Below are 16,460 nucleotides of genomic sequence, written 5' to 3' on the forward strand. Positions count from 1 at the left end.
TATCAAAAGTTTCACCATTAACTTCAACTTTCTGAATCTCATCTCCATTTTTCAACTTTCCATTTATGAACTTATAAAACAGTTTTGGCTGGTCTTTGCACTTATCTACAATATTTTTCTCAAAATTCCTTTTTTCTTCTTTTCTTACTTTGACACAAGCATTCCTCTTCCTTTTGTACTCATTCCATAGATCCATCCTCCTATTTTTTCTCCATTTGTTCCATGCCTTCTCCTTATCCTGCCTGGCGTCTACACACTTTCTATTATACCACTCTTCTCTTGATTTCTGGCCTTCTTTCATCCTTGGTACCCACTTTTCCACTCCATTGTAAATCCGAAGAAAGATAGCCCATTTTTCCTTCACATTATCAGCCTCAAAAAAAGTATCCCATTGTGCTTCCTCAAAATGTTTCCCAAGTTGTTCAAAATTTGCCTTATTAAAGTTAAACCATTCTTTCCTGTAGTCTATAACCAATTCCAAAACCTTGTTCCCCCATGAAGCTTCACTTCCTTCCGTTGAGCAGTTTTCCCATGACATTTCCTTACAATTAAAATCTCCCATTATCAGAATCTTATCCTTCTCCTCCAGCAATCTCCTTAGGCAATCCAATGTATCTTCCAGCTTCCAGTGTGTGTGTGTGTGTGGAGCAGGACTGTCCCCTCCAATCCTCTCGTAATCCCAGGGATTATGGCATTTGTCAAAACCCAAAACCCTCTGGTGTTTGTAGTGCTGGCCTGCCATTGGACTTTCTTGAGTTACTGTACCACATAATAGATTACGATGGAAATTGGAACATAAAGGAGTGGGGGCAAGTATAAGGAGCTGGATGAGGGATTACTTGATGAACAGAGAAATAAGAATGTGGTGAGGGACAAAAAGTCAAGAGTGGAGAACAGTGACAAGAAGAGTGCCACAGGGTTCAGTGCTGGCACCAATAATGTTGCCAGAAAAAGTACAAAGCTATATAAGCATGTTTGCAGATGATGCCAAGCTCCTGAGAAGGATAAAGGAAAAAGAAGATTGTGAGAGGGCACAAAATGTCGTATGGGGGAGGCGTATTTGGCAACATAGGGAAAAAGAATCATATTAAAAAATTTGAGCAAGATGCTAATACAAAAAACTAGGCACACAAATCATGTTATATGGACATGTCTTTAACATTATCTTACACTGCTATGGATGTCACTGTCAAATTCTCTTTGAACATTGGCACTGAAAATAGCTGAGTCAATCCTCTGCCCAAGGAAGTTAAAAGATAAATATTCTGGTGGTAAAAGGCATCAACACGCCCAGCTGCAAACAGGCCAAATACTGTCCGTGAAACCCACAGTAGCTGGTTGCAGGTAGAAGTAAACCAATAGGCTGTATTATAAAGCAAGGTGTTTATAGTATTAGTTTAACCCTCTCGCACACCATAAGTTTCAAGTTTTCTTTTCCGTGCTCACTTCAAACATCAGGTCTCTCGCTGGTCGAGGCAGTTTTTTTAGCATGCCGAAAATTTTTGTTTCTCAGCTACTTTCTTTTGCCAAACCTGCATTTATCATTATACATGATACATCAATGGCTTCCTTATTTGCTGTAGTTTTTCATGAATCAATAAAGAAATAATAGTAATTCAAAAGACCGTTTATGGACATGGAATAAAGTGCGCATAAACAATTTTTCTACTTAGGTCATGTTCCCACCTCCATAACTAAAAACTATGTGGGTCAACTTTTCAAGGTACAGTAAAACCTCACCATCTGCGCCCTCGCCATTTGCCTGGCCTTAATTTGTGGCCATCATCCCACCATTTCTGCAGGTGGTCTTGCCATTTGCGCACCTCGCCGCTATGGTAATGGCGTCTGCTGATCTTATGAGCATGTTTACTAGCTGTTCTGGCAGCAAAATGGCATCTGCTGATCTTATGAGGATGTTTACTAGCTGTTCTGGCAGCAAAATGGCATCTGCTGATCTTATGAGGATGTTTACTAGCTGTTCTGGCAGCAAAATGGCATCTGCTGATCTTCTAAGGACGTTTACTAGCTGTTCTGGCAGCAAAATGGCATCTGCTGATCTTATGAGGACGTTTACTAGCTGTTCTGGCAGCAAAATGGCATCTGCTGATCTTATGAGGACGTTTACTAGCTGTTCTGGCAGCAAAATGGCATCTGCTGATCTTATGAGGACGTTTACTAGCTGTTCTGGCAGCAAAATGGCATCTGCTGATCTTCTGAGGATGTTTACTAGCTGTTCTGGCAGCAAAATGGCATCTGCTGATCTTATGAGGACGTTTACTAGCTGTTCTGGCAGCAAAATGGCATCTGCTGATCTTATGAGGATGTTTACTAGCTGTTCTGGCAGCAAAATGGCATCTGCTGATCTTATGAGGACGTTTACTAGCTGTTCTGGCAGCAAAATGGCATCTGCTGATCTTATGAGGATGTTTACTAGCTGTTCTGGCAACAAAATGCCATCTGCTGATCTTATGAGGATGTTTACTAGCTGTTCTGGCAGCAAAATGGCATCTGCTGATCTTATGAGGACGTTTACTAGCTGTTCTGGCAGCAAAATGGCATCTGCTGATCTTATGAGGATGTTTACTAGCTGTTCTGGCAGCAAAATGGCATCTGCTGATCTTATGAGGATGTTTACTAGCTGTTCTGGCAACAAAATGCCATCTGCTGATCTTATGAGGATGTTTACTAGCTGTTCTGGCAGCAAAATGGCATCTGCTGATCTTATGAGGATGTTTACTAGCTGTTCTGGCAGCAAAATGGCATCTGCTGATCTTATGAGGATGTTTACTAGCTGTTCTGGCAGCAAAATGGCATCTGCTAATCTTATGAGGACTTTACTGGCAGTCCTGGCAGCAAAATGGCATCTGCTGATCTTATGAGGATGTTTACTAGCTGTTCTGGCAGCAAAATGGCATCTGCTAATCTTATGAGGACTTTACTGGCAGTCCTGGCAGCAAAATGGCATCTGCTGATCTTCTAAGGACGTTTACTAGCTGTTCTGGCAGCAAAATGGCGTCCGCTGATCTTCTAAGGACGTTTACTAGCTGTTCTGGCAGCAAAATGGCATCTGCTGATCTTATGAGGACATTTACTAGCTGTTCTGGCAGCAAAATGGCATCTGCTGATCTTATGAGGACATTTACTAGCTGTTCTGGCAGCAAAATGGCATCTGCTGATCTTATGAGGACATTTACTAGCTGTTCTGGCAGCAAAATGGCGTCCGCTGATCTTCTGAGGTCGTTTACTAGCTGCTCTGGCAGCAAAATGGCATCCTCAGGCGAGCTACAGCTGTCTACCACCCACACGCCCTCTTCTGCCAGAAGGTGGACAGTGGAAGAAAAAAGCGAGAGATTGGCTGTGAGTATGACGTGTTTCCTGCCAGCAGACCATTTTTTTTTCTGGTAGGGGGGATTTTGGGCTGTGACCGCCCATATGTATTTTTCCACATAGGTTATTAAGTTCACCATTTGCGCATTTGTCATTTGTGCACCTTCAGACCGCCCATGTGTGTGCAAATGGTGAGGTTTTACTGTATATGTATTTATAATAGCAGAATTTTATCAGTATTCTTATGGTTCCTTCAAATCTCCAATCGGACAATTAGCACCATGAAATATTTGCGGAAAAGTAAAAATATTGAGTAGGGGAGGAAGGAGCGGGTCCAGCAGGGATGGAAGTACGATGCCTGTCCTGTCCTCCACGCTGTCCCATTCCGTACCTTCATTTCCTTCTCTTATCACTTCCTCTCGCAAAGTGGGGAATGCTTTCTGTTTCACTCTCACCACTACTTTCACTGTAATATTCCTCAGGTTTAAGGGGCCTCCGTGCCATTACGTATTTATGTCCTTACGTAATTCACAAAATATAATATGCTACTGCCTGTAAAGAGATGAGAACACAAATTTCACCCAATCAAATCACTGTATCGCACTATATAACACTATTATCACTGGGCCGCATGGGCGCGCTAGCCCACAAAAAGATTAAAGCCCACAGCAGTGAGGCGTGCAGCTTGACTGATGAGAGTGAACGGAAACTGTCTTTGTTTTCTCAACTGCGCTCAAATATGTGGACACGGAGTGTTGCCAATTAGTTCATTCGGAGAGGGTGAGGAAACTTACCCTCAAACAAAAAATTACGCCACTGGAGTGAATATAACTATTTAAAAGTAATATTTTTGTTCAAATTGATGCCAATGGCATCCTGGTGCACTTTGGCCCTAAAAAATTTTACACGCCATTGGCGTTCCGGTGTGCGAGAGGGTTAATGGTCAGTGGGAAATGATATTGGACTGGGGTTAATGAGGCAGCAAGCTTCCAAGAACTTCAGATTTGAGGGTTCATTTTATCTGCAGTTTACCTTGTACACATGCAGATATAGTATCTTTCTTTACAGGTTCTTAACCGTTAGAGTATGGGTGGCGATATATTTCTCTGGATGCCGTGCATGGGGAAAATTTAGACATTTAAAAGAGGTGGAAATGGTGTCTTTCTTCTTTGCAATAATTGTATATTCAAGTATATATGGTGGTGTAATAAAACTTCTCTCCTAATATTAATAAAAAAGTTATGACACCAGAAAATATTGCGCATTTTCTCGTGGAAGCACTCCACTCTCTCTCTCTCTCTCTCTCTCTCTCTCTCTCTCTCTCTCTCTCTCTCTCTCTCTCTACTTGCCCCTCCCTCCTCTGTCAATGTCACTACCATAGCAGTCATCAGTCACTGTCACTTTGATTCGCCCGCGCTCTACTTCCGCCCGGAGCAGAGGAACTGCGTGACGCGTCACAAGACATGACAGATGTATTTCGAACAAAAGTGGAAAATGATCCGTGGCCTTCAGTAGGGCGCGCGCTGAGTTGAATGAGAATGTGTACGGATGTCAGATGCCTCCACCATTCTTCTGAGTCAAGAACTGGCAGTATATTTGAAACGTAGGGAGCGCAGAGTGTGATGATTATATATATGATCCCCGTACGGAAGGGGCATGTGGTAGCGCTTTTTTTTTTTTTTTTTTTTCCCTCCATCTTGGCCTATTGCACCAGTAGGCTTCTTCCTGGTGTATCCTGAGTTCCTGATGGTCGGCCCAGCCCGTTCTGGCGCAGGCGAGTGTTTATAGTGGCGCCATCTTACATTGGCTCATGCTGCCCTCCCGGAGCTCATCTTTAATCCTAGAATCTAGAGTCCGGGTTGATAGGTGGTCTTCTGGACAGCATGTGGGTAGTTTTAAGCCACTCGGTGGCGGTTGAAAAATCCCAGCTTGGTGGTACTGGTCGGGGATTGAACTCGCGTCCTCCTGAACGCGGGGCCGTCTCGCTATCCGTTCAGCCCCCCCCCAATATATATGATATATACGATCACCGTAATGTAAGGGTTAAGCTGCTTTTACATCATCATGGAGTGATTGGCAGGCATTTATAACTCATTGTTGTAGACATGTAATATGGATTATGTAGCATACCTGAAGGCCACTAAGTGAGCATAGTAGGCTGGAGTGGGAATGGACACTGAGCGAGTGCAACGGGAGTAAAGGTGGCACATGGCATAGGTCAGGTTCTGTAGCATCTCCATTGACAGATCACTGTCATCCCACAGCACATGGTAGTGTGTAGGTCTACTGGTTCCAATGATACCCTGCAAAAGAAGACTATATTTAATAACTCCTTGAATACAAAATAATTTCCTAAAAATCGATGTTACATTAGCCAATTTCCAATCTGAAGGGGGGGGGTGGAGAGAGAGAGAGAGAGAGAGAGAGAGAGAGAGAGAGAGAGATTTACATAGAAAATCAGACCACACAGACCCCATGGTCCAGACTTGGTGGTCTGTCCTTAAACCTAAGTGATTTTACATTAATCAGAAGACTCCAAAACGTTGCATTTCTACTCTAGTTGATATTAAGTTGAAGGAAGTGACGGTCGAGCTTATTTTTGAAGGAGTCAATCGTGTTACACTGGACCACTGATGGTGGGAGCTTATTCCATTCTCGCACTACAACGTTGGTGAAGAAAAATTTGGTGCAGTCTGAATTTACTTGTCTACATCTGAGTTTTACGCCATTGTTCCTCGTGCGCAAAGTGTCATCGATCATAAACAATGTTGATCTGTCTACATTCGTGAAACCATTAAGTATTTTAAAACATTTGATCAGTTTTCCTCGGAGGCGACGTTTCTCAAGAGAGAACATGTTAAGGGTAGAAAGCCTTTCTTCGTAGGATTTGTTGCGCAAGGAAGAGATAATTTTCGTTGCCCGACGCTGAACACCTTCTAATTTAGCAATATCCTTTGCATGGTGGGGAGACCAAAACTGTACCGCATATTCCAAGTGGGGTCTGACTAAACTGTTGTAGAGCGGAGTATTACATCTTTATTCTTAAATAAAAGTTTCTTTTAATGAAGCCCAACATTCTGTTCGCTTTATTTGCTGCATCGATGCATTGCTGTGAGAATTTGAGGTTTGACGCGATTTTGACCCCCAAGTCCTTGACGCATTGAACGCTTTTGAGTTTAACGCCGCGCATTTCGTAATCAAACTTCTTATTCCTCGTTCCAACTTGAAGGACCTGGCACTTGTCTACATTAAAGGGCATCTCCCATCTATCCGACCAAGCTGAAATTTTGTGCAAATCCTCTTGGAGGCTTTGCCTGTCTTCGTCAGTGAGAACCGAGTTACCAATCTTTGTGTCGTCTGCAAATTTACTAATGCGGTTATTGAGTCCAACATCTACGTCGTTGATGTAAATAATGAAGAGCACTGGGCCAAGTACCGAGCCCTGAGGGACGCCACTAGTGACCGGCGCCCACTCTGAGTTAAATCCGTCAATCACTACTCTTTGTTGTCTGTTGCTCAACCAATTCGCGATCCATTGGTTTACCTGACCGTCAATACCTATTTGCTTTAATTTGTAAAGTAATTTATGATGCGGGACTTTATCAAACGCTTTCTGGAAATCAAGATAGACTACGTCCAGTGATTTGGTTACGTCATAAACAGTGAAGAGGTCGTTATAAAAGGTTAATAGATTTGATAGGCAGGATCTTTTGTTTCGGAAGCCATGTTGTGAGTCCCCAATTAATGAGTGGCTTTCAAGGTAACTCACAATTTTGTCTCTAATTATGCCCTCAAGTAGCTTACCTACAACCGAAGTTAGACTAATGGGCCTGTAATTACCTGGTACTTATTTGTCTCCTTTCTTAAAAATCGGTGTCACGATAGCCTATTTACAAACAGAAGGGACAATGCCTTTTCGCAAGGACATATTGAATACGTTTGTGAGGGAGGATAGTATTTCACTTTGTTTCTTTCAGCAGAGTTGGATATACTTTATCAGGTCCAGGACTTTTATTTGTTTTAAGTGATTTGAGGGCTTTAAGGACTTCATCGGGTTTTATTTCAGAGTTAGACAATGCATGCTCGGGATTTACATTAGTACTGGTGTTGGTGGTGGTGGTGGGAGGACTGTTATTATTAAACACCGAGGAAAAGTAATTATTTAATAGGTTTGCAACGTGTTGGCTGTCAGTCACTAGTGCACCGTCGCTGTTTGTTAAAGGTCCAATTCCACTTCTGATCGCCTTTCTGTTGTTTATGTAACTGAAGAAGGATTTCGGATTATTTTTACAGTTGGCTGCAATATTTTCTTCATATCTACGCTTTGCCTGATGCACTAATCTTTTTACTCGTCGCCTTGCATCATTGTAAAGTCTAATGTTTTCGGGCGTGCTTTGGTCTTTCTTTAACCTGTAAGACAATTTTCTCTCCTTGACTGAGTGTTTAATTTCGCTATTAAACCAAGGTGGACTTTTATTAGTGTTAATTCGCTTCTCGCACAAGGGGACAAATGTGTCCTGCTGAGTGAGTATGTGATTTTTAAAGTTTAGCCAGGCGTCCTCTGCATTGCCGTCATCTGATAGTTGCATGTCGATTAGTTTTCGTCGGATTTCTACGAAGTTGGCTCTTTTGAAATTGGGCACCTTAACTTTATTTTCAGTCACCGATGTTTGAGCTCTAATGTCAACGCGCACTAGTTTATGATCGCAGGAACCGAGGTGTTCTCCTACCGTGACATTACTGACTAGGTTATCTTGGGTCGCTATAACAAGGTCAAGTATGTTATTTTGTCGAGTTGGCTAAGAAACCATTTGGCTTAGATAATTTTCTTCTAGAAATTCGATCATTCTATGTGACTCGCCTTCTGTACCTGACAGTGTCGCCCAGTCGATATGGGGGAGGTTAAAGTCTCCTAATATCAGTGAGTCGCTGTTATTAAGTGACTGCCTTAAGACGCTGTACATTTCAAGGTCGTCATCGAGTGATTGCCCGGGAGGTCTGTAGGTGACAGATATATTTAAGTTGACTTTTGCAATGTTTACTCGTTCGCACAAATGTTCAACTTTACTGTTTCCAGGTTTTTTGTCAGTGGTTTGCAAATAGCTTTTGACATAAAGGGCGACTCCACCGCCTCTACGGTTTACACGATCTTTGTTGAAGAGTCTGTAGCCATCTATGTTGTATTCGGAACTTAAATCAATATTTGTGGTGTCGATAAATGTTTCGGTTATAGCAATTATGTCAAAATTTTCTGTTAAAGCAAGACATCTCAGTTCATCAAATTTGTTTTTTAGGCTATGCGCATTGAAACTAAGGATTTTTAAGTTATCGAGAGAGAGAGAGAGAGAGAGAGAGAGAGAGAGAGAGAGAGAGAGAGAGAGAGAGAGATTTACATAGAAAATCAGACCACACAGACCCCATGGTCCAGACTAGGTGGTCTGTCCTTAAACCAAAGTGATTCTACATTAATCAGATGGCTCCAAATTGATGCATTTCAACTCTAGTTGATATTAAGTTGATGGAAGTGACGGTCGAGCTTGTTTTTGAAGGAGTCAATCGTGTTACACTGGACCACTGACGGTGGGAGCTTATTCCATTCTCGCACTACAACGTTAGTGAAGAAAAATTTGGTGCAGTCTGAATTTACTTGTGTACATTTGAGTTTTACGCCATTGTTCCTCATACGCAAAGTGTCATCGATCATAAACAATGTTGATCTGTCAACATTCGTGAAACCATTAAGTATTTTAAAACATTTGATCGGTTTTCCTCGGAGGTGACATTTCTCAAGAGAGAACATGTTAAGGGTGGAAAGCCTTTCTTCGTAAGATTTGTTGTGCAAGGAAGGGATCATTTTTGTTGCCCGACGCTGAACACCTTCTAATTTAGCAATGTCCTTTGCATGGTGGGGAGACCAAAACTGTACTGCATATTCCAAGTGGGGTCTGACTAAACTATTGAAGAGTGGAAGTATTACATCTTTATTCTTGAACAAAAAGTTTCTTTTAATGAAGCCAAACATTCTGTTCGCTTTATTTGCTACATCGATGCATTGCTGTGAGAATTTGAGGTTTGTCGTGCTTTTGACCCCCAAGTCCTTAACACATTGAACGCTTTTGAGTTTAACGCTGCGCATTTCGTAATCGAACTTCTTACTCCTTGTTCCAACTAGAAGGACCTGGCACTTGTCTACGTTAAAGGGCATCTTCCATCTATCAGACCAAGCTGAAATTTTGTGCAAATCCTCTTGGAGGCTTTGCCTGTCTTCGTCAGTGTGAACCGAGTGACCAATCTTTGTGTCGTCTGCAAATTTACTAATGCGATTATTGAGTCCGACATCCACATCACTGATGTAAATAATGAAGAGCACTGGGCCAAGAACCGAGCCCTGAGGGACGCCACTAGTGACCGGCGCCCACTCTGAGTTAAATCCGTCAATCACCACTCTTTGTTGTCTGTTGCTCAACCAATTCGCAATCCATTGGTGTACTTGACCGTCAATGCCTATTTGCTTTAATTTGTAAAGTAATTTATGATGTGGGACTTTATCAAACGCTTTCTGGAAATCAAGATAGACTACGTCCTGTGATTTGGTTACGTCATAAACCGTGAAGAGTTCGTTATAAAAGGTTAATAGGTTTGATAGGCAGGATCTTTTGTTACGGAAGCCGTGTTGTGAGTTCCCAATTAATGAGTCGCTTTCAAGGTAACTCACAATTTTGTCTCTAATTATGCTCTCAAGTAGTTTACCTACAACCGAAGTTAGACTAATGGGCCTGTAATTACCTGGTACTTTTTTGTCTCCTTTCTTAAAAATCGGTGTCACGTTAGCCTTTTTCCAATCCAAAGGGACGATGCCTTGTCACAAGGACACATTGAATATGGTTGTGAGGGAGGAGACTATTTCACTCTTCTTTCTTTGAGCAGAGTAGGATATACTTTGTCAGGTCCAGGACTTTTATTTGTTTTAAGTGATTTGAGGGCTTTAAGGATTTCATCGGTTGTTATTTCAAAGTTAGGCAATGCATGCTCAGGATTTACATTAGTACTGGTGTTGGTGGTAGTGGTGGGAGGACTGTTAGTATTAAACACCGAGGAAAAGTAATTATTTAATAGGTTTGCAACATGTTGGCTGTCAGTCACTAGTGCACCATCGCTGTTTGTTAGGGGTCAAATTCCACTTCTGATCGCCTTTCTGTTGTTTATGTAACTCAAAAAGGATTTCGGATTATTTTTACAGTTGGCCGCAGTAGTTTCTTCATATCTACGCTTTGCCTGACATACTAATCTTTTTACTCGTCGCCTGGCATCATGGTAAAGTCTAATGTTTTCGGGCGTGCTTTGCTCTTTCTTTAGCCTGTAAAACAATTTTCTCTCCTTGACTGTTTAATTTCGCTGTTAAACCAAGGTGGGCTTTTATCAGTGTTACTTCGCTTCTCACACAAAGGGACGAATGTGTTCTGCTGAGTGAGTAAATGATTTTTAAAGCTTAGCCAGGTGTCCTCTACATTACCGTCATCTGATAGTTGCATTTCATTAATTTTCATCGGATTTCTATGAAAATCAGGCACCTTTACTTTATTTTCAGTCACTGATGTTTGAGCTCTAATGTCGACACGGACTAATTTATGATCGCAAGAACCGAGGTGTTCTCCTACCGTGACATTACTGGCTAGGTTATCTTGGGTCGTTATAACAAGATCAAGTATGTTATTTTGTCGAGTTGGTTCAGAAACCATTTGGCTTAGATAATTTTCTTCTAATAATTCGATCATTCTATGTGACTCACCTTCTGTACCTGACAGTGTCGCCCAGTCAATATGGGGGAGGTTAAAGTCTCCTAATATCAGTGAGTCGCTGTTATTAAGTGACTGCCTTAAAACGCTGTACATTTCAAGATCGGCATCGAGTGATTGCCCCGGAGGCCTGTAGGTGACAGATATATTTAAATTGACCTTTGCAATGTTTACTCGCACGCACAAATGTTCAACGTTACTGTCTCCTGGTGTTCTGTCAGTGGGTTGCAAATAGCTTTTAACAAAAAGGGCGACACCACCACCTCTACGGTTTACACGATCTTTGTTGAAGAGTCTGTAGCCATCTATGTTGTATTCTGTACTTAAATCAATATTTGTGGTGTCGATAAATGTTTCGGTTATAGCAATTACGTCAAAATTTTCTGTCAGAGCAAGACATCTCAGTTCATCAAACTTGTTTCTTAGGCTACGCGCATTGAAACTAAGGACTCTTAGGTTATCTTGAGGCTTGGTAATAAAGGTGGAGGTACTGGCGGGTTCAAGGTTACGAGTTTGCTGTGATGAATGGCATCTATTGACACGGGGGGCGTGGAAGGAGAGAAGGAAAGAGGGAAGGAGGGAGAGGGTGAAGTGGGAACACAGCTAGCCTGAGGCAGCCAATCTAATGACTTAATAAAATTGAAAAAAACTGAAGTTTTAGGTTAATATTCATAAAAGCAGATGTAACAGCAAGAAGACATGAGGTTTGCTCCAATTCTATGTACAAAAACTCACAATTTTGTTGAATAGAACTTACTTGATGAGAACATAGGTAGAAATCCCTCTGAGTTGGGTGGGTGATTGTGTTGTCCACTGTTGTGCCAGGAGGAACATTGCCTGACTTTCCTACTCCATCACGCTCACTGCAAAACAATCTGAATGCAAAAAATAATTAACCATTAATTTCTTTCCTTTTACTACACACACACACACACACACACACACACACGTGTAGCCCCTGTTCACCTAGCAGTGAGTAAGTACACGACATCAGGCAAGGAGATTGTGACCTCGTTGTCGCGGTGTGTTGTGTGAGTGGTCTCAGTCCTCCCCAAGGATCGGTACTACGAGCTCTGTGCTCTTCCGTAGGGGAACGGCTGGCTGTCTCGAGAGAGACCCGCAGCAGATCAAGAGGTGAATTACACACACATACACAAAGAAAAAAAAAGACAAAGCATGGAAAAGATTGAAAAGAAATAAGAACCAAAGGAATAAAGCAGACTTCAAGATAGCAAGAAATGATTATATGAAAATAAGGAGGGAAGAAGAGAAAGGATATGAAAAGGATATTGTTGAAAAGTGTAAGGAGGAACCTAAATTGTTTTATAGATTTTTAAATGAAAAAATCAAACCAAAGGAAAAAATAAAGACTGAAAGATGGAAATAAGATAATTGAAGATCCTAAAGACATGACTGAGCTACTAAACAAGAGGTTTCAACAAGTTTTTACAAAAGAATCAAAATTTAATAAACCACACGATGATAAGATAAATGTTCAGTTGGAGGAAGTAATAGTAACTAAAGAAGAAATATGTAAAATAATGGAGGAGCTGGAAGAGAGGAAAGCAATAGGACCAGATGGAGTTTCAGGTTTTATTTTGAAAGAATGCAGAAATCAGCTGGTTGGACCAGTATATGATATCATAAAGTGCTCAGTATAAACTGGTAAAGTACCTAAGGAATGGCAAAGGGGTGAGGTGGTCCTTATATATAAAAGTGGGAAAAAGGAAGAACCTCTGAACTATAGACCAGTATCATTGACTAGTATGTAATGCAGGGAAAACTGAGAAATCAATAACCTGTAATAACTGATGTGCTGCTGGTGAATCAGGTGGTTACGAACCGCAAGACAGACGAACCAGATGCGGAGCTGGTGGCGTGACTACGCTTCAGCCGAAGGTGCCGAATGATCATTAGTTAGTTTTTTTTTACGGAGGAGGGACGAGCAGAATTTTTCACCTGTATTAAGTGAGAGAACCAGTTGCTTCGGAACTCTTTCTGAACTGGTGGAACAGGCCAATTGTATGTTGACTAAACCACCGATAAATGCGTTCACTAGCCAGTGGCCAGGCAGGGGAGAGAGAGAGAGAGAGAGAGAGAGAGAGAGAGAGAGAGAGAGAGAGAGAGAGAGAGAGAGAGAGAGAATTTATCTCCCGTTTAGCGAAGTGGCACAAAAAAAAAAAAAAAAAAAAATATATATATAAATATAAATATATATATATATATATATATATATATATATATATATATATATATATAATGTATTAAAATTATGTTTTCAGCTACTCTTGAGTTACAGCATTTGACTGGAGATTTGAGTTTACCAACTGACGTTTTCATCCTGGTGTTAGTAAAATGACTGTGCATAATAAAAAATAATAAAACCACAATACCTGATGAAACTAAAAAAAATTCACATGATGTTTTTTTGGTTTAAACCAGGGGTGTCAAACTCATGGCCCGCGGGATAGTCATAAATGGCCCGCGGTATCACGGTAACTTCAATCTTGTCAATGTATTTTCTACCCTTGTTGGCCCCCATGATGGCACTTCAGAGTATGAATTGGCCCTCCAAGGGTTTTGAGTTTGACACCCCTGGTTTAAACTGCCAACCCTGCTGTACATAATTAAAATCTTACATATAGTTAAAACCACAATACTGATGAAACTAACAAAGATACACAAAAGAAAAAAAATGATTTTATTAATTGGTTTAAACCACTGTTTTTTTTTTATTGGTTTAAACCATGGTTTAAACCATTTGGTTTAAACCGCCAACCCTGGGCTGCAAGCATCCCCTCTCGAAATTCATGTCGGCGCTCCGCCAGTAAGCGAAGCGCTAGGATACGGTCAGTTATCGACCTATCAGCCATAAGCGAGTCAAATTTCCTGGTCAATAGGTGGAGTGGATCAGCGGAGTTGTTTACGTCCCGAAAGCTGACGAGCATGTGTGGGGCTATGCTCACACAGCAGTTTTGGATTGGTGGAGTCAATATCTGTTTGTCTCATCAACTTTCCTCCTCATACTGACAGTCTTCTACCTCCCAAACTTGGTTGCACTGCTGCCTCTCTTTCTATCTTCTATTGATATTTCTATGCTGGCTCCTCTTCTGAACCTGCTAACTGCATGTCTTTACCCTTACCATGGCCCCGCTGCACACAACTTTTGCAAAAGTTAACTATCTCTTTCGGTGGTAAATTCTAGAAACCTTCATTGTCTTCATTTCCCCCTGCTAATGACTTGACTTGACTTTTACTGGAGCAGCACTTGGCAGGCTTTTGTTTTTTCTGTTTATTATGCCCTTTAACTGTTTCCATCAATGAAAAAAAAATCACAAGTAAATGTTTAGAGCAAACCAAAATATTCTCTGAGGAGAGGGTGCCCTTCACTTTTTATTGTCTTGATGTGCCAAGCCTCCCTTAGAACCGTGTGTGTGAACTTGTCTAAGTATGTTCAGTAACATAGTTACTCCATGAAAATATGCAAACTTGAAAATTACATTGTAAAATCATCTCTTTCTTGCATAAGCACGACTGGGAGGGTGGTGATTCAAGCCTTACAAAACAAAGAGGAGGAAAGACAATCATAAACCAATCACACACTATTCATGAACTGCTGCCTAAAGCAGACACCAAAAATAGCAATAGTACTCCTGTTTACAGAAAGTCAATATTTTTTTCCATTTGTCAAATCATTGCTGGTTTAGATTATTTTTTACTGATAGTCTGACACAGAAGCCAAATGGGCAGTCTAAAGCAGCCTACTTGAGAGATACGAAAATGTTGAACGTCAACTTACCTTGTATGATGTCTTTTCTGCACAACAATGAAGGTCATGGATGGCTCATAAGTCTTCTCCAGCTCTGTGCAGGCAGCCCTCATGGCCTTCAGCTCAAAAGACAATACTTCCAAGAACTGAGACTCACTAACTCCATCACGGAACATTACGATCCTCTCTGGTTTTCTTTTATTGATTCGGTAAAATGTAAGAAGAAGATTTCTGGAAAGTATAATTGATCTTAAATTACAAACTGACAAACTGATACAATAACCCTTTCATTGCTAAACGCTTGCAGCAGGCGTTAGGCGTATTTGCTGGTGGCGCTAAACGCCCGCTGCGACCTCCACCCGCACTCAAATCTCCCGCGTATGAGTGTTCCAACACTAATTCTCACAACACAGGATTGCCAATTGAGTGGATTCTTCACTAAATTTGGTGGAAAATCATATCAGCCCAGCGCAGCAAATGTACGGACGAGTAACTGGTGGATGTTCTTGCCCAATATAGCGGCATTTTAGCATAGCTTCACCTATCACCTGACTGATTCTTTGACCAAATAGTTGTAAATATTGCAGTTGGCAATACTCCCTTGCCAGAATCTGAAGAAAAGATGTCCGCAGTTCCCTCAATATGGCTGATCATCCCGCACACCCCGACGTAAGTGTTAACATTCAACACTCCCTGAACGTGCATGTACGTTCACAAGAGAGGCATACATAACCGATTCCTATAGATCTGGACCTCCTCTTTCCATTGGTGTTTTTGGTTTTTAGCTGTGATGAATAGTTTTCGAGATACAGAGATTAAAAGAGACCCCCCATTGGGCTCCCCGACTGCGCCTGAGGGGATAGTCGCGTCCGCACCGCGCGCAAGGAAAGGGTTAAAAGGAATAATGAATAGAATTAAAGTAATTCATGGCAAATGGTCCCAAATAAATAATAATAATAAGAAGAAAAAATCTTCAGTATGCTAAGAACTAGATATTTTTATTCAAGAGAACAAAAGGAAATGGGTCCAAATAACACAACAGTGCAGGCAAAGGCAATCCATCTTAAGTGTGATACTTTCTTTAGCAGCACCCATAAAACTTACTTTGTCATCGCTTTCATTTCCTGAATCATTTCAGTTCTGTGCTTTTGATGACGAACCTCTGTAGCATAAGTTGAGGCATGTCTATTCATTGAGGCAACTACTGCTGCCAAGGAAGGAGTGATCTTGTCATGAGCGGGGGGATGGTTGACATCAGCACCCATTATGATGACAGGAGTGTTAAATACCTGCAAACAAGATAAAAGACTGTCACTATAGGAAAGAGCATGTACATCTGCAGGCCCTTCCATTTTTTTCACGGTCAGTTCATGTATCTAGATCTCTATGCCTTATCCCCTCACTGTAACTCGCAGAATAGAAGTACACCCGAAGAATTCTCCAGTCTTTCCTGATCCACTGTTTCCTTTTTGCGTATTCAGTCCCTTGACTGTCAATCCTCTCCCACTCAAATAATACATTTTACTGTCTTCCCTTGATACACTCTCCCTCAATTCTGCCTGCATACT

At 41.3% G+C, this 16,460-nt stretch overlaps 1 protein-coding gene across 1 annotated transcript in view; it reads right to left on the reverse strand.

Moving 5' to 3' along the window:
- The window catches only part of LOC126982882 (protein argonaute-2-like), an 88,665-nt gene that overhangs the window by 4,239 nt on the left and 67,966 nt on the right, over positions 1-16,460 (reverse strand). Inside the window, exons 12-15 of the mRNA XM_050835160.1 lie at positions 15,997-16,181; positions 14,923-15,123; positions 11,881-11,998; positions 5,458-5,630 (exon numbers count right to left, since the gene is read on the reverse strand). Coding sequence (XP_050691117.1) covers positions 5,458-5,630; positions 11,881-11,998; positions 14,923-15,123; positions 15,997-16,181 — 677 coding nt within the window. The remainder of the gene's footprint in view (positions 1-5,457; positions 5,631-11,880; positions 11,999-14,922; positions 15,124-15,996; positions 16,182-16,460) is intronic.

Source organism: Eriocheir sinensis, chromosome 52 (genome assembly GCF_024679095.1).
Source record: "Eriocheir sinensis breed Jianghai 21 chromosome 52, ASM2467909v1, whole genome shotgun sequence".
NCBI lineage: Eukaryota > Metazoa > Arthropoda > Malacostraca > Decapoda > Varunidae > Eriocheir > Eriocheir sinensis.